The 24,376-nt window shown below is 42.9% G+C and overlaps 1 protein-coding gene across 2 annotated transcripts in view; it reads left to right on the top strand.

The window, feature by feature from the left end:
* Nucleotides 1–24,376, top strand: part of PAPPA (pappalysin 1) — a 224,891-nt gene that overhangs the window by 168,539 nt on the left and 31,976 nt on the right. For both annotated transcript variants that reach the window (XM_069985507.1, XM_069985506.1), the window contains exon 14: nt 22,713–22,887. In XM_069985507.1, the coding sequence (XP_069841608.1) occupies nt 22,713–22,887 (175 nt within the window). The remainder of the gene's footprint in view (nt 1–22,712; nt 22,888–24,376) is intronic.

Raw genomic sequence — 24,376 nt, 5'->3', positions numbered from 1 at the left:
GCAGCGCACTGTAATAGGCTATTAGGAAAGTAATTCTGTTCACAATTGGGAATGATTGTAGCCTAGGGGTACATAGATGACGTGTATTTGACTAAAGAGCGGTATCTGGCTTCAAAACATCGAGAACACTGGTCCAAAGGAGCGGTCCAGCGGAGAACAATACTTTTTTTTTTTTTTTTTTTTTCTTGCAGTCTCTCTCACCAGGTTGCGTCAACATGTTTCTTTATGAGCAATTACCAGCTTTGCTTTTGTATGATTTTGTTCTTTTATTTATATCATCATTAAAAATGAGTTTATAAGTCGAAGGCAGATGTTATATTCGCTGTCTGTCCAGTAATTTTAGTCCTTTTGCTTAGAGACACGTCTGGAGGGCAGAAGCTTCCGCCACCGATGCGTTCACATCAAGCTGGCGATGCTTTTACTCTTGGACGTTCAGCTGCCACAGCCAGTTTTTTTTTTTTTTTATGTATTTCCTATTTATTTGGCCGTGCTCTGCAAATGCTGTGTTTTTCCTACAATGTTATTTTTGTTGGAAATTATTCTTTCATACACCAATAAATAAAGACAGGAACGGCTCGAGTTTGGAGTCAGAACACGATTGTGAGTATTTTAAACCTGCCCGTAGTTGGTTTTGTGAAGGATGTGCTAAAATTTCCTTTGTAGATTTTAAAGTTTAACAACTTCTAAAATAAACGGCGGGGCCTTAAAGAGGGGGAATAAAAAACAAAACAAAAAATAAAAACATAAGACAGGAAAGGCCGGAGTGGTTGTGCTGGGCTAGCAGAGTGGAGAGTATAGGGTCTCTTTATTTGACTGTTCTTTCCCTGGTCCTGTGTACATTTTTTAAACAGCCAATAAAAACCTTTTAAATCTTAAAAAGGTACTATCACATTTAAAAAAAAAAATAAACTTTTGACATGTCAAAAGTTTTGATCAGCCAGGCTCTGAGTATTCAGACCGTGTCTGATCGAGAAAGAGAGCCAGGATAAGTCATGCTCAGCTAAGTCCTCTCCTGACTCACATAGAGAGATACCCACATAATGGAAGTCTATGGGGCATGTCTTCTCACATAGACACGGAGCAGGGACAGGATCGCACGGCCCGGCCACTCAATCTACTGATCGCTGAACACTCAGACCCTGACCTATAAAGACTTTTGACAGGTCTCTCTGACAGGTGCACTTTAAATTGGATGTCAAGGTAAAAAAAAGGAGTTAGTAGAGAGGTTATTATCAGCTTCCCTGGTGGTCTAGGGGAATGGCAGGGGGAAATCTAGATTCCTTTATGGTTTGTGATAGTTAAGGCATTATTGTCACTTGCGATAATTTTTGCCTCATCATCAGACATGTCAAAAAGTCCTCATTCCTGAGACTCACAGCAAGATACAGCCAAGGGGCAGTAGCGGATTATAATAGGTCAGTTTCAGGCGGTAGCCCAGGGCCCTGAGATCCTGGGGGGCCCATGGCCACCCAAAAAGACTTGCTATTTTACTGCAATTTTGCACAAATCAGGGAATCATTACATTATCTGTCCTGTACTATGAACACCAGGCTAGTGCCGCCATAGTTACAGTGGGATGGGGGGGCCCAGGCTTGGTAAACAGCCCGGGGCCTATGGTAAAGTTCATCCGCCCCTGCCAGGGGGAGTGCCCGACAGTGTGTGTCTCTCCTCGGCTGCCAGTCAAATTCAACTAATTTGCTTTATAACTGAGTATGGAGCCAACAAGTCCCATTTTCTTTTGGCCAGCAGTGGAGCGCACTGCTGCTCATTCCCAATAGCTGTACCCTGGAGTTGCAGCAGTTCTCAGAAGTAAGACCCGGTTCAATCAGCAGCTTTGACATGTCATGTTAATGGAAATGACAGAGTAATGCTTTAAGGGCAGGTTTGGGCTGGCCTATAGGGGAACAGGTTGATCCTCTGTTGGGGCCCTGAGCTACATTATGCCCCCTCTTGTATCTAGTCTTAACAGTTTCTGTGGCAAGATGAAAAGATGCCAAATGATGTTGCCGCTTGCATCCTGTGTTGGTCCCATCATCTCCCTACATGTCTTCCCAAACTTGCTAGCTGCTGTATGTCCTGCAGGAAGTGGTGTATTCTTTCCAGTCTGACAAAGTGCTCTCTGCTGCCACCTCTGTCCATGTCAGGAACTGTCCAGAGCAGGAAAGGTTTTCTATAGGGATTTACTACTACTCTGCACAGTTCCTGTCTTGGACAGAGGTGGCAGCAGAGAGCACTGTGTCAGACTGGAAAGAATACACCACTTTCTGTAAGACATACAGCAGCTGATAAATATGGGAATACTTAGGATTTTTTTTAATAAAAGTAAATTACAAATCTATATAACTTTCTGAAACCAGTTGACTTGAAAAAAAAAATGATTTTCGTCGGAATACCCCTTTAAAACACGTCAGAGTTATCACATAAAGGGATTATCCCAATAAAAGGTCCAAAAAATAAAATCAAACTTCAGAGCATGTGCAAGAGCCAAGACACATAGGGCCCTATTACACGGGATGATTTTTGTGTGAAAAATTGTTATATTGTTCGAATTTAAACAATAATCGTTCTGTGTAATTGCAGGCAACGGTCGAAAAATCGATTGTGTATCGTTGATCGTTGATTTAGATCTGAACCTAAAATTATTGTTAATCGTTTGCTGTAATTCCACATTCGTTCGCCCAAGTTCCGCATTTGTTCACTAATCGTTCAGTGTAATTGCACCTTGTCCATTGTTTTGCTGGGATCAGATGGAACAAGCGATCATAGTAACGATAGCACTAAAGCTCGTAGTAACGATCAGAACTAACGACCATCGTTCTGTGTAATATGGTGAACGATTTTAGGTTAACGATAAACAGTCTCGTTTGCGATCATTTATTGTTAGTCGTTAATTGTTAAAAACCGTTCCGTGTAATAGGACCCATAAAGAATCACAGGCACTGAAAAGTGAAGACATACTCACCTACCTGGGTCTCCCAAACATGGCTCCCCTATGTCATATCCCAGTCTCCTGCTTGTCACCCTTTTCCCTTCCACAAGTGATTAAAGTGGGAAACTGCTTTGGCCAGTGTGCCATGTGGCCATGTTTTTGTAGCGCTGGATAACCCCTTTAAGCTCGAGCCCTGACTGGCTCGAAATGCTAAGTTACTAATAGGCCTATTGGCCCTAGCAAGAGTTTGTCTGGTGGCCATAGCAACCTTAGCCCAATCCCTCCCAGCTATCCGTGCACATCTAACCACCTCTTCAGTCACATCAATGGCAGCTAAATAAACCAGCGATTGGGATCCCCACTAATGGGACCCTATTACATAGCTGACTGACAGGTGTTTATGTTCTACCATGAAAAAAAAAAAACAGTACAGGAATAAAATGAGTTGATCACACATCCTCCATGTTAGAGGATTATAATTGGAGGAGTCATTTGCGGAGCACTTGGTTATGCATGGTTACGGTCTGACTCATAGAAGCTTCCCAGCTGCAACAGATGGGCCGGTTCATAATGTTTAATAGCAATGCATCATAACAGAGTAAATGAAGAAGAAGAGCTCCGATGACAGTAACTATTTATATATGATTACTTCAACCATACATATTGTATTAGATTATTAATGTACACATATCGGAAAATAACAGCAACAAACGATGTGTTCTTCCATATGGTGTCTCCATGAGGCACCACGTTCTCACGTGAAACAGTGCTTCTGGGGAAGAAGAGCTCCATCGTATAACGTGTGACGGAATATAGGAGTGAAAAAGTGTGTGTCCTTCCTATAAGTGTCAGATAGAACTATGGGGTAGATTTGTGAATCACTTCTATTTAAAAATCGCAAGCGTTACAGTACTTATCAGCTGCTGTATGCCTTGCAGGAAGTGGTGTGTTATATCCAGTCTGACACAGTACTCTCTGCTGCCACCACTGTAAGTGAGAGGAACTGGCCAATTCAAGAGAGGTTTTCTATGGGGATTTGCTACTACTCTGGACAGTTCCTGTCACAGACAGAGGTGACAGCAGAGAGCACTGTGTTAGAAACAATACACAGCTTCATGCAGGGCATACAGCAGCTGATAAGGACTGGAAGACTGGATTTCTATTTTTAAATAATAATAAATGACAAATCTTTAGAACTTTCTCACACCAGTTTAACTGAAAATGAAAATTTTTCTCTGGCGTACCTCTTTAAACGGGTTATGCCAAGATTAAAAGTTAGCCCCTGCCACAGGTTAAGGCCATGTTCACACATTGTAAGTTGTGTATTACTCACAGCCGTTGTTGTCGATTTGAAACAATGGCCGCGATTAATACAAAACTTACGTTGTACTGCAGTCTGTGGGATCCCGGCTGGACCAGTCAGTTTTGTGCGGCCGCTGGTCAAACAGTGGAGAGTGCGGCTCCAGTCGCACTCTCCATTGTGTTTAATGGTGAACTGAAATAGAATTGAAGTTTATCTGGCCGGTACTACAGTACAGGCTGGGATAAATTTCACTGACACCAGCCATTCTGTGACACAGCGGGGTCACAGAACGGCCTGTGTCATATGTAGTGTGAACCCGGCCTAAGGGATTACTAGCAGGGCAGGGATCATAAGATCAGATAAGAATTGTCCCCTGAGTAAATAAAGCGGCAGTGCCCATACTCGGCCACTGTTCCGTTCCCTGTCTATAGTGTTCCACCAGAAGTGAAGCGAGTGGTAGTTGAGCATGTGCACCGCAGCTCTATTTACTCACAGGACGGTCGACCTCCGTTCTCATGAACAGTAAGTCATCTCATTTCCTGTGGATAGGGGATAACTTTAAATCATGGGCTAACCCCCTTTTATGGACTACAGACCACATAAAAATGGCCACATAATAGTAATAAGCTGATATCACACAAAGTCTTAAATCCCAGATTGATCCAAACTAGAAGGACTCCTTGGCCTTTGTATTGTGGATGATGTCGTTATAATCTTCTATTTCTTCAGTACACAGGGGCTCTAATCAGGTTGTGATTACCTCGATGTCTTGTACATTATGTCTGTGATCTAGGTGGTGTCAGTAACATTTTTCTTACTTCATCCTCAGACATCTGTGTATGCTTTGTATGAGTCTGAGGACAGCACAAATTGTCTCCTTATGTAGTCTTTTCCCCAAAGTATTCATGTTCTTCTCTGGCTGATTATAACTTCTAGCCTTCTGTCAGTCATATTCAGGCAGCCTTATCCCATGATCAGCCTTGATCTCCGTCCTAAAGGAAAGAATTAATAAACAGATACAATGGAGTCAAATCCCAGTTCTGCTCTCGCCAACATCGATGCTCATATTTCCCTTGTGCAATTTCTTTTTTGCGTTTCCGTGCTACAACTACTATTGTTTGTCTATCACTTGCATTGTTGGTGGGTTACTGCTTGTAGTACAACCCAGAGCTGCAAAAAACTATTCTGCAGGTTCCAGAGCTGAAATCTCCCAGCACAATGTTGTTTCCTTGCTTCCTCCCTTTAACCCCTTAAAGGGCAACTCCGGAGTTTTTTGTTGTTGTTGTTTTTTTAGCTTATTTAACACATTACAAAGTTATATAACTTTGTAATGTGTGTAAATAACCTATCTGGCTCCGTCCCCCCCCCCCTTTCCGATCTCTTCCCCTCCCGGAAGTTAAATAAATAAAATATACATACCCGATTATGGTCGACCCCGTCCTCCTTTCCCGTGCGCCATTTTGTGACAATGTCGTTACAGCAGGGGGCAGGCCTGGTCTTCATCCTCTTCGGCATCCTCTGCTGAAGTGAATGGGACATGAAAAGGCTGCTTCCGGGTCTCTGTGAAGTAAACGGGAGAGAAAAGGCTACTTGCGCACCAGCAGCCTTTTCATTGGCTGGACCGCATCACATGGCTCCCAGCTTGCTCAGCCCTAATTGGCTGAGCTTGCTGGAAGCCATGTGATGCGCTCCAGCCAATGAAAAGGCTGCCGGTGAAGACCGGAGCCAGAGGTGACGGAGTCGCAGGCGGCGGATTCAAGTGCCGATTGTCACCGGAGGGATGGTGAGTATGATCTGTGTGTGTCTGTGTTTTTTTTTTTTCCCGTCCCGCCGGAGTTGTCCTTTAAGGACAAAGCTAATTTTCATTTTTGCCCTTTCACTTTTACCTCTTTATGTTTAAAAGGCCATATCGCTCCCATTTTTTCACCTACAGACTCACATGAGCCCTTATTTTTTGCAACACCAATTATATTTTGCATAAAAATTTCCCATAAAATAACCTGCCAAACTGAAAAAAAAAATCATTTGCGCTGTCATATTAAAACTAAAAAAAATTGTAATTGTTTTCATTTCAGGGGAGTTTCGCCCTGGGATAAAATTTACATGTTATCTATGTTCCTCACATCACAACAATTTCAATGATAGGCAATTTGTATAACTTTTATTTTATTTGACGGCTTTTAAAAAATTAAAACCTTTAAAAAAAAAAAGCTAAATGTGTTTAAAATTGGCTTATAACACTTTTATTTTTTGGTTTATGGGGCTGTGTGAGGTGTCCTTTTTTGCGACATGATCTGTACTTTCTATCGGTACCTATATTGCATATATATGCAACATTTTTTATCAGAATTTTTCTGGATCTGATGCGACCAAAAATGCGCAAACTTGGACTTCGGAATTTTTTTTCACTTACGCTGTTACTGTGCTCAATCAGGAATGTGATCATTTTGACAGGTTTGACAGCTGCATTTAAATGCTTAATAAGCCGGTGCGGCAACGGGACCATGCCGGCTAATAAAGGCGCTCCCCAGCTGCTGATAGCAGCCAGGGGTGGCACTGTTTAGATCGAGGTCCCAACAACCCCTCTCTGAACCCCCCTTGAGCTGTCATCACGTATAAGGTACCTCATGGGGTTAAAATACCTGCCATTCCCTTGTGTTTTGTGTGCTATTTTGCTGTCTGTTTAACGCATCTGTTAAATGGAAAAAATGGATATATTTGTGTTCGTCCTTTTTGATTCTTTCTTCCATTGACTTCCTTTATAAAAAAGAAAATAGATTAAAAAAACTAATAAAAATGCATACTTTTTTTGGTGTGCACAAAAACGAGGTTAACCAGAGGCAAAGTGATCCCCCTACGTTAATGTCTGGATTTATTTTTTTTTTTTCATAATAAACAAAACCAAAATTTTAACCAAATGGATTACAGCACTGATTACCTTTCATAGCAATAATCACATTTGTATTTTCCTCTCACCCCTGCCTGAAGAGGAAAGAAAGAAAAAAACATCTAACTAGGGATGGTCCGAACTCTCCGAGGTTCGGGTTCGTATGAACCCGAATGCTCGGCATCAGATTCCCGCTGTCTGCTGTGGATACAGCGGGAGGACCGCCTGGAAAACTGGGATACAGCCTATGGCTAGGGCTGTATCCCAGTTTTCCAGGCGGTCCTTCCACTGGATCCGCCCGCTGCACGGAGCGGGCAGACAGCCGGAATCATTACCGAGAGTTCGGGTTCGTACGAGTTCGGACCATCCCTACATCTAACCCATCCATCCTCATCGAGGAGACTCCTCTCTGCATTTCCCCCCCTTCCCCCCCCCCTACATGGTTCCGATAATAGACATAGCGTTTACCATACTAATCCAAAAGGAATCTCTTGAGACATCCAGTTGCTCATTATAATCAATTTAGCCAATAACAAGACTTTACCTATTGACATCCCCATATCATATGGGGTAGATCAGCATTATCATGGTTACATTATTTACCTCACTCCTACTTAATTTCTTTAGTACCTCTTTAGTATCTTGTCTGGATTTTACACCATGAAATAAAGTTTTTGGATTTCATCTCAGCCTCCTGCGTTTAACAATATCCATGTGAATAGTTTTTTTTTTTTTTCAAGAGGGATATAAGTATTTACTAAGAGATAAAATAAGCCAAAGCTCCTGTGTAAAAGCTTTGAAGCCTCATGTCCCCCCTGATATAAAAAGTTGGAAAACTCCATTGACAAAGGACAATTATACAGTATACTAAGTGACCTATAGATTTCCACTAAAGGTGGCCGTACAACTTACAGCGGCCGGGTAAACCTTCATTCAGCAATCTCTTCTGATCTTCCTGGACAACTATTTTCAGTGGACAGTGGAGGAACAAAAATAAGGTCCCCATAAACCTTATACTTTAGTGTTCTGGACCCAGCTGCCTGCATTCAGCTGTCAATCTAAGGTATATGAGGCTTTCCGAACGACCACCTACAATTGGTCATAGATGTTAGGTGTGATGAAAAATCATTACCCGACCTTTTTTGTTCTGGGAGAGATAAGCCGAAGCAAGAAAGCGGGAACACTCCTGTGTATGGGTAGGATGGGCGGCAGGTGGAAGAGATAACTCATGGTCAGACGATCGTTCATCCGTCAGTTACTGAAAGTGTATTGGGACCTTTTGCCTTAGTTCTCTGTCAGACAGGTGAAATCCAACATGCCGAACCCTTCCGTCCTCCAACACCATCTCTCGAGGGAAAGTATAGAGCCCCCATACACATACAGTAACTTTTCATTATAGTGTATGGAGACCTTTAGATCATTTTTTTTCTCTTTCTTATCTATATCACTGACTTTGCTAGAAATGACTCTCGAGACCTTTTCATGGTAGGAAATAAGAGAAAATAAGAGTGTTTGCTTTCTCAGGCTCTGGTTAGCCGGATTTTATAACCTTGTTGTAAACAGCAAGGGAGAAAATGTACTGGAGCTATGTTGTTTCTTGTGGATCTATGTGTACATATCCATTACTCTTCATATGCTGGTATCTGTTAAACAAAGGTACAAAGTTTTCATGCAAAGTTCCTATTTCGAACAGTTTAGAACAGATGTGAACTTTAAGCAAATTCATTACATTCTGTGCAAGACCGAGCTGAGAGCCCATGAAGCATGATAACTGCAAGCACCTTCCTGCTCATTTAACTTCTGTGCGCCTTCCAACAATGTCTGGGAGCCAGAATCAACACAATTCTGTTTTTTTTTTTCTCCTGCTTTGTATGGACTGTTCTGGTTACAGCAATATGGATTTGTTTAGCTAAATCTGTTCAGTATGCTGCCTCTTCTTTCATTTAAAAAAAAAAGGGATTTAAAGAAACCTGGGTAGCGGCATAGTGCAGCTTTCACATTTTTTTAAGCCAGGTCTTGTGCAATTGGCTGGAGGACTCTGCATGGTGGACGGTTTGTGGGTTGATATCATGGGGATTGCTAGGGATAATCTCAATTAGTGTATTAGCCTCACGTCTACCATGAATCATTTCTAATACTGGTGTCTTCTGATGTGGTAGAACGTCCTTGGCATTAGAGCTGGAGTGTGACTCACGTCTTTTCACCCCCCAGACCATACTGCGGTGTCATTAAATGTGCCTTCACCCCACTGATCGCTAAAACCAATGGGTTCTGATCGTTGTGTGACCAGTGTCGGACTGGCCCACCAGAGGACCAGAGGATTCTCCAGTGGGCCCCCAGCTTTAGAACCTGTACAAACACTGACTGACATGTTGTTTTGCACTGATTCTTCATTGGTGGGCCCCCAGGATCTTTTTCTCTGGTGGGCCCCAGATACCCCAGTCTGACACTGTGTGCGGCTGAGTGTACTCCTTACATTGGGGGCTGTTTTGGTCATGTGACACTGATCTCGAAGAGAACACACTTAGCATGCACCTCTCCCAGTTTGTTCTAGCAATCAGTTAGGGTCTGAAAACCCAGAACCCGACCAATCAAAAGGTTTCACATCCACAGGATAGGTGATTAGTATCTTCTCAATGGGGGCCCATTGAGCACTTGGCTGTCTTTAGCAATCTTCAGCAACTAAAGGCCGTATTACACTGAACCATTATCGGCCATACTGGCCACTAAGGCCAATAATCATTTCGTGTGATAGGACATGTTAAAAGGTTACGACCAACCATCAGCTGTTTGTGATCTTTCAACATGTTAAAAGATCTTTATTTTTTCCAGCGGACGGTCTGACTGTAAGCGTCACTGACTTCAATGAGCAGCCCGAATGAACTAAGATCATTTGGGCAGCCCCTCCTGCTGCTCTCTGCTTGCTGTCTGTGTGTGGCAGCATATAAAGGTCAGTTATTCCTTATTGCTTATCAGCATTTAATGCTATGAAATTATAAGGGTTTACCCAATATTATAACTTATCACCTGTCCACAGATATATGATCAGTATGTGATATGTGGGGGCCCACTCGGAAAGGAGTGACAGTCAAGCATGGATGCTGCCACTTCATTCATTCATTTGGTACACAAAGGCACCTCCGTTCTCATGATCCCGGCAGCCATAACCCTATCAGTCAGATACTTATCCCCCATCTTGTGGATAAGTGATAAGTTACAACCTTGGGATTTCTTCTTTAGGTTGAAAAGTTAAACGTAGCTGTTTCCTATTCTGCATGTGGCTGGATCTCATTCTGCCCTGGCACGCCGTCATCAGTAAGGAACACCCTGTTGCCATAAGCAGGAACATTGTGCAAACCTGCATATGTAATATGGATTAAGAAAAAGCTAATGGGAAAACTGCCCAGCGACGTCCTTGTAAAAGCACTGCAGGGTTAACCTGAAAAATTACCAGCAAAGTATTAAAAGTCTTTAGGTACCATACCTAGGGAAAATGAACGTCGCTATGCATCCCAATTGTGAAATGTGAACTCAGCTATAACGGTAAGCTTTGCACCTTTTTATGCGTTATAAACCAACTCCACATGTTAATTAAGCCCCCAAATAATTGCAGTCTTTGGTAAAAAACCATATAACTTGTAATACATTGGTTGTCTACTCCTTTATTATTCTTATTCTTATTATATGAAATGATTATCAGCCATACTTGACCGATTACCATCCGATAATCATTAGATGTAATAGGACATGTTAAAAGGCCACGATCAGCCAGCATGCACGATGTCGGTTGATCTTGGTCTTGTTGAAACATCACAATTAGTGCAGTGACGGTCTGCTATTCGTTCGAAACACAGGTGTGTTTCAAGACTCTTCGATGAGGCTCCATGGGCTCTTCTTTTGCATATTCATGTTTCCCAGGGGGCAATTCATCTAGGATTTCACTGCATTGAGCACTATCACTAGCAGCCGGCAGTGTTATCGTTTGGCTGGTCTTCCTGAGATCAGCGATCTGTTTCTCTTATGGTTCTACCAGTCATTGCTCCCACCTAGCCAGAATCCTGCTTCACACTGATGAGGGGCAACACCCCGAAACAGCTGTCTGTGGATGGATACATGGCCTTGGTTTTCCCTTGTCATTACATTGACTTACAGGGCCACTTAATATGGTAGTTAAGTGGTTTCCTTACAGGAGACACCCCTTGGCTGGGTCTTTCCCGGAGGGATATGTGGCTAGTCCTATGTTTCGAGACTCTTCGATGAGGCTCCACGGGCTCTTGTTTTGAAGATTACTTCAACGGGCCCCCCCCCCCACCAATCTAAGGATCGTTCAGGCAACCCTTCCTCCTTCTTCCTGTGGCCCCTCCTGCTGTTTCCTGCTTGCTGTCTGTATATGTAATAACACAAACAGCGAGCAGAGAATTGTGCCGTGTAATACGGCCTTAAGACCCAGACTGATCCAAACTTTCGACATGTCTGTGCAACATGTCTAAAGTTTATCTGAAGGAAAGTAACACTTTAAAGGGTTCTTCCAGTTTAGCATTTGTTATTTGTAGGCAGTTAGAAAATAACATGACAAAGATGCAAGAAATTCCTAACCTTCTTTTTGATCTGCATCCCATTGATTCCCTCAGTGTTTTTGTTTTAATTTCTAGCAGCCAAAGGGATGGGGGATCTTGGCAGGCAGCGCGGGGACACAAGTGCCAGCCAGACTACATATGCTGCCAGCCCTCTCTTTCACCTCCCCGGTTTCTCCCTCCTCGACCCTGGCACAGAGCTATGGCCAGCTCCCCTACTGGATGTCCGTAACAACTAGAGTCTGTCAGTGCAAAGAAAAAAAAGAAGAAAAAAAACTCCTTTGGGTCTGTTTGTTACCTGTTATCTGTACTTATCACTCGTTTCATCATAACAGATGATAGCGAGACAGAGAGAAGAGAACACAGGGTCGAAGACAAAATTGTTTGTACATTTTTTTTTCTATTTCTCAATCATTATGCCCATTTTAAGTCATATCTGCCTGGCATAAACTCTGTGCTGGTTCAGAGCCTTGCCATGATAACCTCTGCGAGGGAACAGACACATGAAAGAGAACGCTTTCACATTGTCCTTCCAAAAGCTGCAGCGTTCATGGTCCCTGGATGCTGAGCGTAATTGATGATGATGACTCACGCAGCAATATTACCTCATATGTGACCTTTAGAATAACGTATGGCAGTACCAGGGTAAACAACTCAATAGCCAGTAAACAGGCTTTCTTTGTATGGGAAAGTTCTCTTCAAAGGTTTTGCCCAGAATTGTATATGGCTCATTCTCATTCTTTCATGAAAAACAATGTAAAGCAGATGTACTTCTTTACTCTGTAAAATAATTTATCAGTCACAAACATGAAAGTAACAGCCAGTCCTCTGTACCGTAAACGTAGTCTGGGCTGGATGCACGCTGATTGAAATACTACCTTAAAATGATCTCTTTAACCCCTTAAAGGGCACATCCTTATTTTTCATATCTGACACGTCACTTTAAGTGGGAAAACCTTTGTAATGCTTTTTACTTATTCCTTTTTGAATTTAAAGGATTTTATTTTTTATTTCATGATATGTTGTATTTTGTGTAAGTGGGAGATTTGGTCGATACGTTGTGTGTTTATTTGGGAAAGGATTGTTACTCAATATTTGGAAATATTTCAAATTTTAGAAACCAATCCCAGAAAATCACCCAATTTTACTACAGTAAGTGTATGTCCACCTTCAATAACCAACGGACGAACGATCGACCATGCCAAGCGTTCCTGTCTCCTCTACGGGAGGAGGGAGGGGCAGGCAAAGATTTCCCATCATGCCCGACCACTAACTCCTCAGACATCATCTGTCAATGGATGGTTAGGAGTGCCCTATAGTCCTTATACTGACGGCAGAACTCACCACAACCGGTCGGTATGGTTAACAAAAGTAGAAAGTGTATAGGAACCTTAATGCTTTAAGTGTTTTACAGGAATTAAAGTGTTACTGCCATTTAAATTAACCTTATTTACACACAGTAAAATAATATCAAAAATTATTTAAAAAAAAATGACTGCTATTTTTCTGGTGTGAGGCTATGTTCACACATGGTATTTCGGTCAGTATTTTTTCAACCAAAACCAAGAGTGGGACGAAAACAGATGGGCCACGACCACACAATGTGTTTTTTGAGGGGCTGTTTGATGGCTGTTTTTTTTGGACTTCCGTTATTTAAAAAGACCCCTACGAATCTTATCTTTTGACCTGTCTGTGTGACATACCAAAATATTATTACCAACACAGGGACAATATTCATTTTCAGTTGATTTTAACAATTTCTTTCCTGTAACAGCTGGTGCTAACAGAAACACAACTTAACACATATTACCTAGATCTGTAATGTTTGGAAACATCCCTTTTGTGGGATGCAAACAGAGACCAAAAAAAATAAATAAAGGAGCATCCGGAATTTTATTGGGATAATTTGCATATGCCAAAATGTAAGCATCCCCCATAAAAAAACACAGTTTTTGAAAGTACAACCCCTCCAGGTATTAGCCTAGGTAAAATGAGAGTGTTTAAAGGAGAAGTCCGGTGAAATTGTTTACTAAGGTATTGTATTGCCCCTCAAAAGTTGTACAAATCACCAGTATACACTTATTGCGGGAAATGCTTATAAAGAGCTTTTCCCCTGCACTTACTACTGCATCAAGGCTTCACTTCCTGGATAACATGGTGAGGTCACTTCCTGGATAACATGGTGATGTCACGACCCGACTCCCAGAGCCGTGCGGGCTGTGGCTGCTGGAGAGGATGATGGCAGGGGGACACTGAGGGACACAGGGCACTGGAGGGACACTGAGCATCCCCCTGCCATCATCCTCTCTAGCAGCCACAGCCTCCACAGCTCTGGGAGTCGGGTTGTGACATCACCATGTTATCCAGGAAGTGACATCACTATTTTATCCAGGAAGTGAAGCCTTGGTGCACTATTAAGTGCAGGGAAAAAAGCACTTTATAAGCATTTCCCGTAATAAGTGTATATTGGTGATATGTATAACTTTTGAGGGGCAATACAATACTTTAATTTAAAAAATTGCCGGACTTCTCCTTTGACTTGAAAAAGTTTCTTGTACCTAGAGACATGTTGTTTTATTGAGACCACAATAAATTATTGTAGTCCCTATCTGAGAGATTCCTCGACCACCAGTTGAAAGGTAGGATTTTTTCATTAATTTGCCATTTTAGCGCAAAATTTACAGTTTACCTTAGACTGCATTAAAGGAGTATACCGCTCATGTAAAATACTTGTTGTATCACCCCCCTTCCTGGAGACTAATAATTCATTCCATACTTCCATCAGAATTCCTCCGTTCTGATATTTGTCATGGTTGAGGGGGTTGTGGCTTATCCAAAGAATAGTCCATCAGTACAAGCCCTTTTAAGATGACCTCTAACTAGAGCAGAATTTGCTGTTCTATTAATTAATTGTTACTTATAGCCTTTCACTATTAGCCCTTTCCATATCATACAGTATGTCTTGGGTTGGGTAGGAAATTATTGGGCAGGTTTGGGAGCTGAGCCTGCTCTGTACACTAGAGATGAGCGAACCAGCCGGATTTCTGGTTCGTATGAATGAGAAATCTATGTGGCTGGATGTATCCACCCGCTGCACGGAGGGAACAGATAGCGGGAGTCAGCCACAGAGATTTCTCATTCATACGAACCAGAAATCCGGCTGGTTCGCTCATCTCTACTGTACATAGTGGGTGCCAACTGCTATTAGCAGCCAACACCTTCAACGACTACCATCAGTCTGTTACGAACCATTTAACTGGGTCAATAGAATTTGTGGGGCAGCTGTTGGGGTTTTAATCTGAACTCTAGCGGTGTGGTCAGCTGTCATAATAGCCCTGAGTGTTCAGAAGACTGCCATGATAGATCTGCCAGTACAGCTTGCCACTTACAGGCTGAACCAGTAAATTGATAATTTTACAGCACTGCATTATCATAGCAGCTACAGAGATCTTCAAAAGGCCTTGGGCAACCATAGCATTGCATCAGTAGCTAAATTTGATGGGGGCAGGGGGGGCGGCCGCCCCCGGGCCCACTGTGATCTCCAGAGATTTTTGGCCCAGCCAGTGAGATTATAATTTGACGCTGCTGTCCGCCGATGGCCGCCGCCATGTTAAGCTGATCGGGTGCACTGAGGTTGCGTATGGCCTCAGCGCACCGGCGCTGCGCTGTCCGTCTGGGTTCCATCTCCCGTGCTTGTACCAGGTCAGTCACTTGCTGAACAGCATAGGAGCCGGACGGCTGCCTATGACTGCTGCTGCACACAGAACAGGGGAAAGCCGACCTGGACATGTGGAAAACAGAGGTGTGCTGGACATGTGGAAAAGGGGGGGGGGGCTGAACATGTGGAAAACTGGGGGAGCTGGACATGTGGAAAAGGGGGGGTGCTGGACATGTGGAAAACTGGGGGAGCTGGACATGTGGAAACAGGGGGAGCTGGACATGTGGAAAAGAGGGTGAGCTGGACATGTTGAAACTGGGGGAGCTGGACATGTGGAAAACAGGGGGTGGGGCTGGACATGTGGAAAACAGAGGTGTGCTGGACATGTGGAAAAGAAGGGGAGCTGGACATGTGGAAAACTGGGGGAGCTGGACATGTGGAAAACTGGGGGAGCTGGACATGTGGAAAACTGGGAGAGCTGGACATGTGGAAACTGGGGGAGCTGGACATGTGGAAAACTGGGGGAGCTGGACATGCGGAAACAGGGGGAGCCGGACATGTGGAAACAGGGTGAGCTGGACATGTGGAGACAGGGGGAGCTGGACATGTGGAAAAGGGGGATGCTGGACATGTGGAAAACTGGGGGAGCTGGACATGTGGAAAAGGGGGATGCTGGACATGTGGAAACTGGGGGAGCTGGACATGTGGAAAACTGGGGGAGCTGGACATGCGGAAACAGGGGGAGCCGGACATGTGGAAACAGGGTGAGCTGGACATGTGGAGACAGGGGGAGCTGGACATGTGGAAACAGGGGGAGCTGGACATGTGGAAAACAGGGGGAGCTGGACATGTGGAAACTGGGGGAGCTGGACATGTGGAAACAGGGGGAGCTGGACATGTTGAAACAGGGGGAGCTGGACATGTAGAAATGGGGGGAGCTGGACATGTGGAAAACAGGGGGTGGGGCTGGACATGTGGAAAACAGAGGTGTGCTGGACATGTGGAAAAGGGGGGGTGCTGGACATGTGGAAAACTGGGGGAGCTGGACATGTGGAAAACTGGGGGAGCTGGACATGTGGAAACTGGGGGAGCTGGACATGAGGAAACTGGGGGAGCTGGACATGTGGAAAACTGGGGGAGCTGGACATGTGGAAAACTGGGAGAGCTGGACATGTGGAAACAGGGGGAGCTGGACATGTGGAAACAGGGGGAGCTGGACATGTGGAAAAGAGGGATCTGGACATGTGAAAACAGAGGGAGCTGAACATGTGGAAACAGGGGGAGCTGAACATGTGGAAAACTGGGGGAGCTGGACATGTAGAAAACAGTGTGGGACATGTGGAAAGCAACTGAGCTTCAATACCACACACACACACACACACACACACACACACACACACGATAAAGACAGGGGTGGTGTGTTTTTTTCTAGAAGAGAGCAATCATGTTTTTCTTATCCTGAAGAACCTCTTTCATTTTATGTGTCTATGGGTATAAACACACACACCATACACGCAGCGTATTTACTGCTGCGATACGCATCAAATACGCAACAAATACGCAACAAATACGCAACAGATTAGATCTAAATAACTGAACACAGCATCAAATCTGCACCATCAAATCTGCTGCAGATCTGCTGCGTATTTGCTGTATATACGGTGTGTGTGTTTGTACCCTTACCCATATGTAAATTTAGAAGCCTCTGACACTGCTCTTAATCTTAATTCACTATGAGTAATGGAGCAGAATATACCCTTTATTATTTAGAAAGCATTGTTGTCAAGTGAGGTTCCCTTTTGGTAACATAACTAGTTGGGGGCCCACTCAGACTTGCTTGCCCCCCCCTAGGCTGAACCCCTAGCTACGCCAATGCATTGCATAGAACTGTATAAGCAATCAAGCGATTGTTTAAACAATTGCCCTGGAGGGACTAAAAATATAAAATAAATTATAAAAGTAAAATAAATACAATTTTAAAAACATAAAAAATTAAATACATAAAATAACCCACCAACCACTACTATAAATGACACCTTTTTTATCACTGTATGGAGTTGTATGATGTTATTTTTGCTGCACAGTAAGTGCCGTATTGTTGATTTTTTTTTTTTTTGGGTCGCAAATGCCTAAATAAAAAGTGAAATAAAAAGTCCCACGTACCCCCAGAATGGTACATGTATAAACTAGATATCACAAAAAAATTAACCCACACACATTTCTGTAATCAAAAATATACAAAAATAAAAAGTTATAGGAATAAGAAAATGTTGAAATATCTGCTGATTTGACACATTATTATCTTTAGATTCTGGTACTGATTTTCTATATTCCTTTCAGATCCTATCCCTAACATGTACTGTGCACTGAGAAAAAAAATATTGTGCCACAAAATGGCGCAATTTATTTTTCCAATTTTATTTGTAAAAAAATCTTTTTTTACAAATCTTTTTTTCTTGTTTCTCAATAAATGATATGATGCAATGAAGGGTGCAAGTAGAAATATACCTTGACTTGCTAAATCTAAGCCCTCATATAACCCTAAGGCTAGGTTCACACGATGTAAACATGAGGGCCATCTTTCATAATAACAGCCGTCATTTCTTAAAAAACAGATGCTATTTCTCAATGATATCTGTTGATGGACGTCATTTTTACATAGTGTTCACACTCTGTGAGAGACCGGCCGTTCCGTGACCCCCGGACGGGTCACGGAACGGCCTGTCTCTGCACAGATCATCTCGGCCGGTACTGCAGTACCAGCCGGATGCTCTTTCTGGCCACAGGGTTCAGTGCGCGCCCGCATCAGAACACTCCACAGCACATAATGAAGCAAGCGGCCGGAGCCCCTGGTTTCATTGTGTGAACTGACAGGGCTTTCTGCGTCCGTAATTCACTGAATTGCGGCCACAGAAAACTGACATGTCAGTTATTTGCGGGTCCGCATGGGATCCCGGCCAGAGCGTACACATCGTACACGCTCCGGCCGGGATCCCATAGAAGATAGGGCAGTCTTCACAGGCACATAAAATACGTCCGTTGTTGCCAATGGCAACATAGCCTAACATGTAATCATAACCTAACACTGAAAAGTTATGGGTCTTAGAAGGTAATTAGAAAAAAAAATCTGAATTCGCAAGGTCAGAAAGAGGTTAAAAATATTTTTCTAAGTATTTTTTTTTTCTTGTCTTAGAAGTCTTAACTTCTGGAGTTTTGGACACTCAGTACACAAGGAAAATAAATCACACAAAATACCTGTTAAACAAAATTATCCAATAAACTGTCCTTAGAAATCAAACTAGCGCCAAAAGACACTTTTTTCTTAACTTAAAGGAATTTTCCACTTTATTATGTTCTGACATATCAATAAAATATATCATAAGAAAACATCAGTTGTTGCAGCAGAAGATACCAATGTCTTAAACAAACAATCCAAGATAAGAGCTGGACATCTTGATGTAACTGGAATAGCTGGGTAGTTAATATGGGGACATACCTTCTGAATGTCTGAATGACATTTCTGAAGATATTCATTGTAGGAATATGCTTTTATAATTACATATTTGTAGCACACTGTAGCAAAAACTGACCAGATAACAACGCTGCCTCCAAAAGTTTGCATCAGAGAATTGCCTGGCATATACAGTATAGTGGTACCTCAGTTTAAGAGTAACTTGGATTGAGAGCGTTTTGCAAGAAGAGCTCATGGTTTTCAAAATTGTAACTTGGTTTAAGAGCATTGCTTTGGTTTAAGAGCTCCCTGTACTGGGTGGGAGGGGAAGTAAGGGAGGGGCATGGTCTGAATAGCGGGGTCTACAGCCCTGTACTGTGACCCAGGAAGTTTCCCTCACCTTCCAAATCATAGCAGATCCATTTTAGGCTTGGGCTTGCATCAGGGGACAGGACTGTGGGGGTAATCTCTCCATTTGGGTGGCTCGGTTCGCTCATCTCTAGTAACCTCTCGTACTGGGGAGTTTTCTGGCTTGCCTTATGAAATCCCCAGTTATGTTCTAAGGTTTTCTCATCAGAACCAAAAACTAACTTTAAAGGGGTTATCCAGTGCTACAAAAACATGGCCAACACGACTCTTGTCTCCAGTTCAGGTGCGGTTTGCTAAAAAGCTCCATTCACTTTGACGGAACTGAGCAGCAAAACCCCGCCCAAGCAGGAGACAAGAGTGGGGCTGTCTCTGAAGGAAAGTGGCCATAACCCCTTTATGGGTGTGTTCACACCTACAGGATGTGCAGCAGATCCGCAGCAAGATTTGATGCTGTGTTCAGTTATTTAAATTAAATCTGCGGATCCGGTAAGTGTGAACGTACCCTAAAGGAAAACTACTTTAAAAAGGGGGCATCAGAGAGTTATTTCACATATTCCTCATTTCCTAATTCTTAGTGGAGCATGAACAGCCTAATAATCTCTCTATATACTTATAATGTAAACTTTACTGCTATTAAGGTTTTAATGTGTGCTTATATTTAGAAAAAAGGGTTAGTTCAGATATATATATATAGAGAGAGAGAGAGAGAGAGAGAGACAGCCCAAGGAAAAGAGTGGCGCACACCCTTTCTTCCAATCTTGGACAACACCTTTAATAACTGCACATGAATCCTTATAACCTAATATGACTGTACGCCAGAGGAGAAAAATATTTTAAACATTTCAAGCCTTATCAGCTGCTGTATGTCCTGCAAGAAGTGGTGTATTCCTTCCAGTCTGACACAGTGCTCTCTGCTGCCACTTCTGTCCTTGACAGAAATTCCCTGTCATGGACAGAGGTGGCAGCAGAGAGCACCATGTAAGACTGGTGGGGGATCACTTCCTGCAGGACATACAGCAGCTGATAAGTACTGCTTAAAAGTAATTTACAAATCTGTATAACTTGCTGAACTACCCCTTTAAAATAGAAGCAATGTACCTGGGAGACATCTGGAAACATTCTCAGAACATCTTAGATAACTAATAGGCAGTGTTATTTTTTCAGCCTGGACCTTTGACCTGTACAACATTTTCTTATGAGGAAGACTACATGTGGGAATTCATTGGTATCACCTACAACCACCACTTAAAGTTAAATGCGGTTCCTTCTTTGGCCAGATAGGTTTTATTAGATAGTGTTCTTCATATTCCTCCTGGATCTGCTCTGACCCAGGGCGCATTGGAGCTTAGTCAGCATTACCATCCGTACAGCTGACATTCCAGATGTAGAAACAATTCCAGGATAGCTAAAAACACACAGTAATAACAAAGGAAAAATGCATTGTGCTCCAATAACAGATATTATAGTGATGGACTCTGGAGGATCTTTACTTCAAATAAATCAAGTGGTAAAGGGAAAACAACATGTGCACAGTAAATATATAGGCATTAAGGCTCCTGGTAGAGTGAAGATACGCATTGTGAAATAACTGAACATGCCTGATTTTCAGAAGGATAAAATCGCATTTTTATAACCGTTTATCAAATAAATTGGAGGCCGATGCTCCAAATAGCTTTAAAAAAAAAAGGTATTATATCTGCCTTGAAAAAGCTTTGCTTGTATATCCTGCAAGTTCCAACTCCAGTGTTATCTGAGAGTCGTTCCCATCTCTTTAATACAGACCGCAACAACAATGATGTCCAATACCTGTTGACCATTAAAGAGATTCTCCTCGGCCTATATATATGTACTTAGGATGTACCATAAGGCTATGTTCACATGTACTAAGAGACTGGTGGGTCTAAGTTCATCCCGACCAGAAGATTTTTACCGCCGCTGAATTCGGATGTGGGCGCATCCAAATTCCCCGCTACTCACAATGGAGTGTGCGGCCGGTGCTGCACGCTCCATTGTGGGAACTGACAGTTTTCATTGTGTGAACTGACAGTTTCTTGCGGTGCCGCTAGGGATCCCGGCTGGAGAGTATACTATGTGTATACACTCCGGTCAGGACTCCCACGGCCTGCAGCACAACCTAAGCTCCGTACTAATCATGGCCGTGATTAGTACGGAACTTATGTTGTGTGAACATACGGGTACAACCTCAAACTGGGACACCCTCTTTGTGAAGATCAGAAGGGCTCCCAAAATATGGACCGCCACCTATAAAACATTCTAAAAATAGGCTATTGCATCCCAGAGAATTCCTTTAACTCTATCATAGTAAAGTACAGTAGAATTGGCTCAGTTGCCCCTAGCAACCAACAGATTCCACCTTTCATTTTCCAAAGAGTCTGTGTGGAATCTGATTGGTTGCTAGGGGCAACTGAGCCAATTCTACTTTACACCAGTTTGATAAATCTCCCCCATAGTTCTTCTTGTTGGTTTTCTCATTGAAATCATCTGTCCTGTACCAGAAATTGAGCGAACTTACCAAACGCACGTTCCTCTACAAACCAGATATCTTTTGAGGGGTACTACTCCCATGTAGCAAATTTATGGAACGTTCATGTTCTTCGAAGCGCTACTGGTCGCTATTTGACTCCTGCTGGCTTGGCAAGTTGGATGCAACTCTATGGAGTCATATAGTTATAGGCTATGTTCACACTGCGTATGAGTCCGGCCACATTTCTTACGCTGCCGTACATGTGCGGCTGAAACTACGTGCGTGGGAAAAATCGACATGCGGCCAGATGCGTACGAACCGCGAACATACGCCCGTAGTACAGTTATGCTTCCTAGCTTGTTTCGAAGCAATCTGAGGCAGGTCATTTACTTGGAAATCTTCGCCCAGCCCAATAAAACTCACAGAACCTTTTGGATCGAAAAATCAAGTTCAATTTGGCTGAAATAAGTACTTCGTACGGGAATGAACATGTTCATTCTTCAGCGCGGACAGGGCAGGAGCGCGCGCCTCCCATAGACTCCCATTATGAGCGGGAGGCTAACGGCATTCCGCGGCGGACAATTCCATCGCGGAATTCCGCTACCTTTCCTCAGTGGGAACGAGCCCTAAGGTCCTAAAACTCTGATATCAAGGCACAACAAGTAAACTATCAAAATGGGAAAGTTTGTTTTTTAACCATGTTGCCGTCAAAGTTTCCCTAAACCAGTAATTACAACGCCCATGTACTATCCCTTTTCCAAATTTAATCACGACCCTCAATGTTCAGTACTATTCTCATTATAGCACCCATGCACTATCCTCTCTCCAAATCTCCTCATAGCCTCCATGTACTATCCCCCTCCCAAGTCTCATTAAAGCCCCCTATGTATTATTCCTCTTAGTGTCATCACTACTCCCAAGCACCGTCTCGTGTGAATATCATATTTCTCTCCTTCTAACTCTGCTCCAGTGAATTTCTTAGGTCACAGTCTAATAAACAATAAGTGTGATGGTTTGTGAACCATGGAATAATTTTCTGCCTCCTCTTCTCGGCAGCTGTGTTCATTACTCTTGTGAGGATCCCGACTGTCAAGAGTTAAAGATTGAAAATGCTGCATTAAACTGTACCAATGGTCGCTACGATGGGGCACAGTGTGAGGTGACCTGTCATACTGGTTATAGGCTGAAAATACACAGGAATCACAGGAACGATGGCATCCTGAAAGCACAGGTCAGTATATTTTTGTATATTTGTTATACATCTTCATTACTATATTGCCTTGAGTGTTGGGCCAGAGTAGGCCAACGGCACATATTACTAACATAGGAGTGATAAATTCCATAATCTGATGACTAATCCCCTGTGTACAGGATAGAGGATAAGTCGGACCGCTTTTATCCTCTTTGATCCAACAGGGGGTTCAGATCTCCCCCTTGGTTGAATGGAATGGTATTTGGATATGAGCCTTCCTACTCCATCCAACAATATGGGTCAAACCAAGAGTCCAACCAGTAGTTGCATTGATCAGACATGAACACTGTTGATCATAGAGTTGTATGGCCCATAGAGTTGAATTGAACACTGCTGCTTTATTCAACTCTATAGGCTGGACAAACAAAATTAAGCTACCCTCATCCAGGAGACACAAAGAGTCCCCATTCTCATGCCCACGGTGGGTCCGGCAGTGATGAGACTCATCCTCTATCCTGTAGATTCATGGACAAACCAACAACCACCTATTCCAATCTACTCTATGAGAAAATTAACAGAATTTATCACTGAGTGTCAATGGTTCCAGTGTAAAATTGAGTTTGGAAGTATTTTACCCTCGGTATTTCCAGGAAATCGTGCTCTGGACTGGCGGAATTTGACTGGTTTTACAGATGTTTATTAATCCTAATATCATTTAGAAAAAGATTGAATTAAATGTTTTACTGCTTGGGAGAAATGAAGAATTATTATTGATCCTTCGACTCGGCTATTACAGGCGAAATGCAATTCTAGTTCATTAAATGATGACAGTAATTATCTGCCCGGCCTGAAAATATGTTGTATCTATGTTACCCAAGGCTTTCCTGTAACATGTATAATACAATACACACATTGTAGAAGGAAACATATCATCTACTGTACGTCTAGGCCTAATGTTGCTGCCCATGGTGAGACTAACAATTCCTTCCATACTTGTTGTAATCTATTAAATCTCCATCCCCCAGTTCTGAGCTGCTGCTTTTTTGCTAAAGAAACAAAAAACTGTGCAAATCTTTGTTTCCTCCTCCTCCTTCCTCTCTTCTGAGACAGCAGATGTAAACAGGTCACTGGCAGGCTTGAGCCGCAACTTTGTAGCTTCTTTGTAATGCTGGGGGGGGGGGGGGTCAAGCTGCTGCTGAACACACTGTGATTAATCTCCTAGCATTACAAAGTTTCTACAAAGTTGCAGATAAAGCCTGTCAGAGACTTGTTTGCATCAGCCATCTCAGGAGGGAGGGGTAGATGAAAAGAAAAGCTCACACACAATTTTTTGGTGTCTTCGGTAGAGAGCAGCAGCTGAGAACTGGAGGAAGGAGACTGAATAGATAATAGGAATGAATTGTTAGTCCCACCATGGGCAGCAACATATGAAATGTTATGTTTTAGTGGAATACTCTTTTAAGAGAGTTGTAGAGAAGGATAACATTAAAATAAAATACAAAAGCAGCACTTAACCAATACCCAACCG

The sequence above is a fragment of the Dendropsophus ebraccatus genome, chromosome 10, assembly GCF_027789765.1.
Source record: "Dendropsophus ebraccatus isolate aDenEbr1 chromosome 10, aDenEbr1.pat, whole genome shotgun sequence".
Taxonomy (NCBI): Eukaryota; Metazoa; Chordata; class Amphibia; order Anura; family Hylidae; genus Dendropsophus; species Dendropsophus ebraccatus.
Note: the sequence above shows the minus strand (reverse complement) of the source record. Positions and strands in the feature narration are given on the sequence as shown.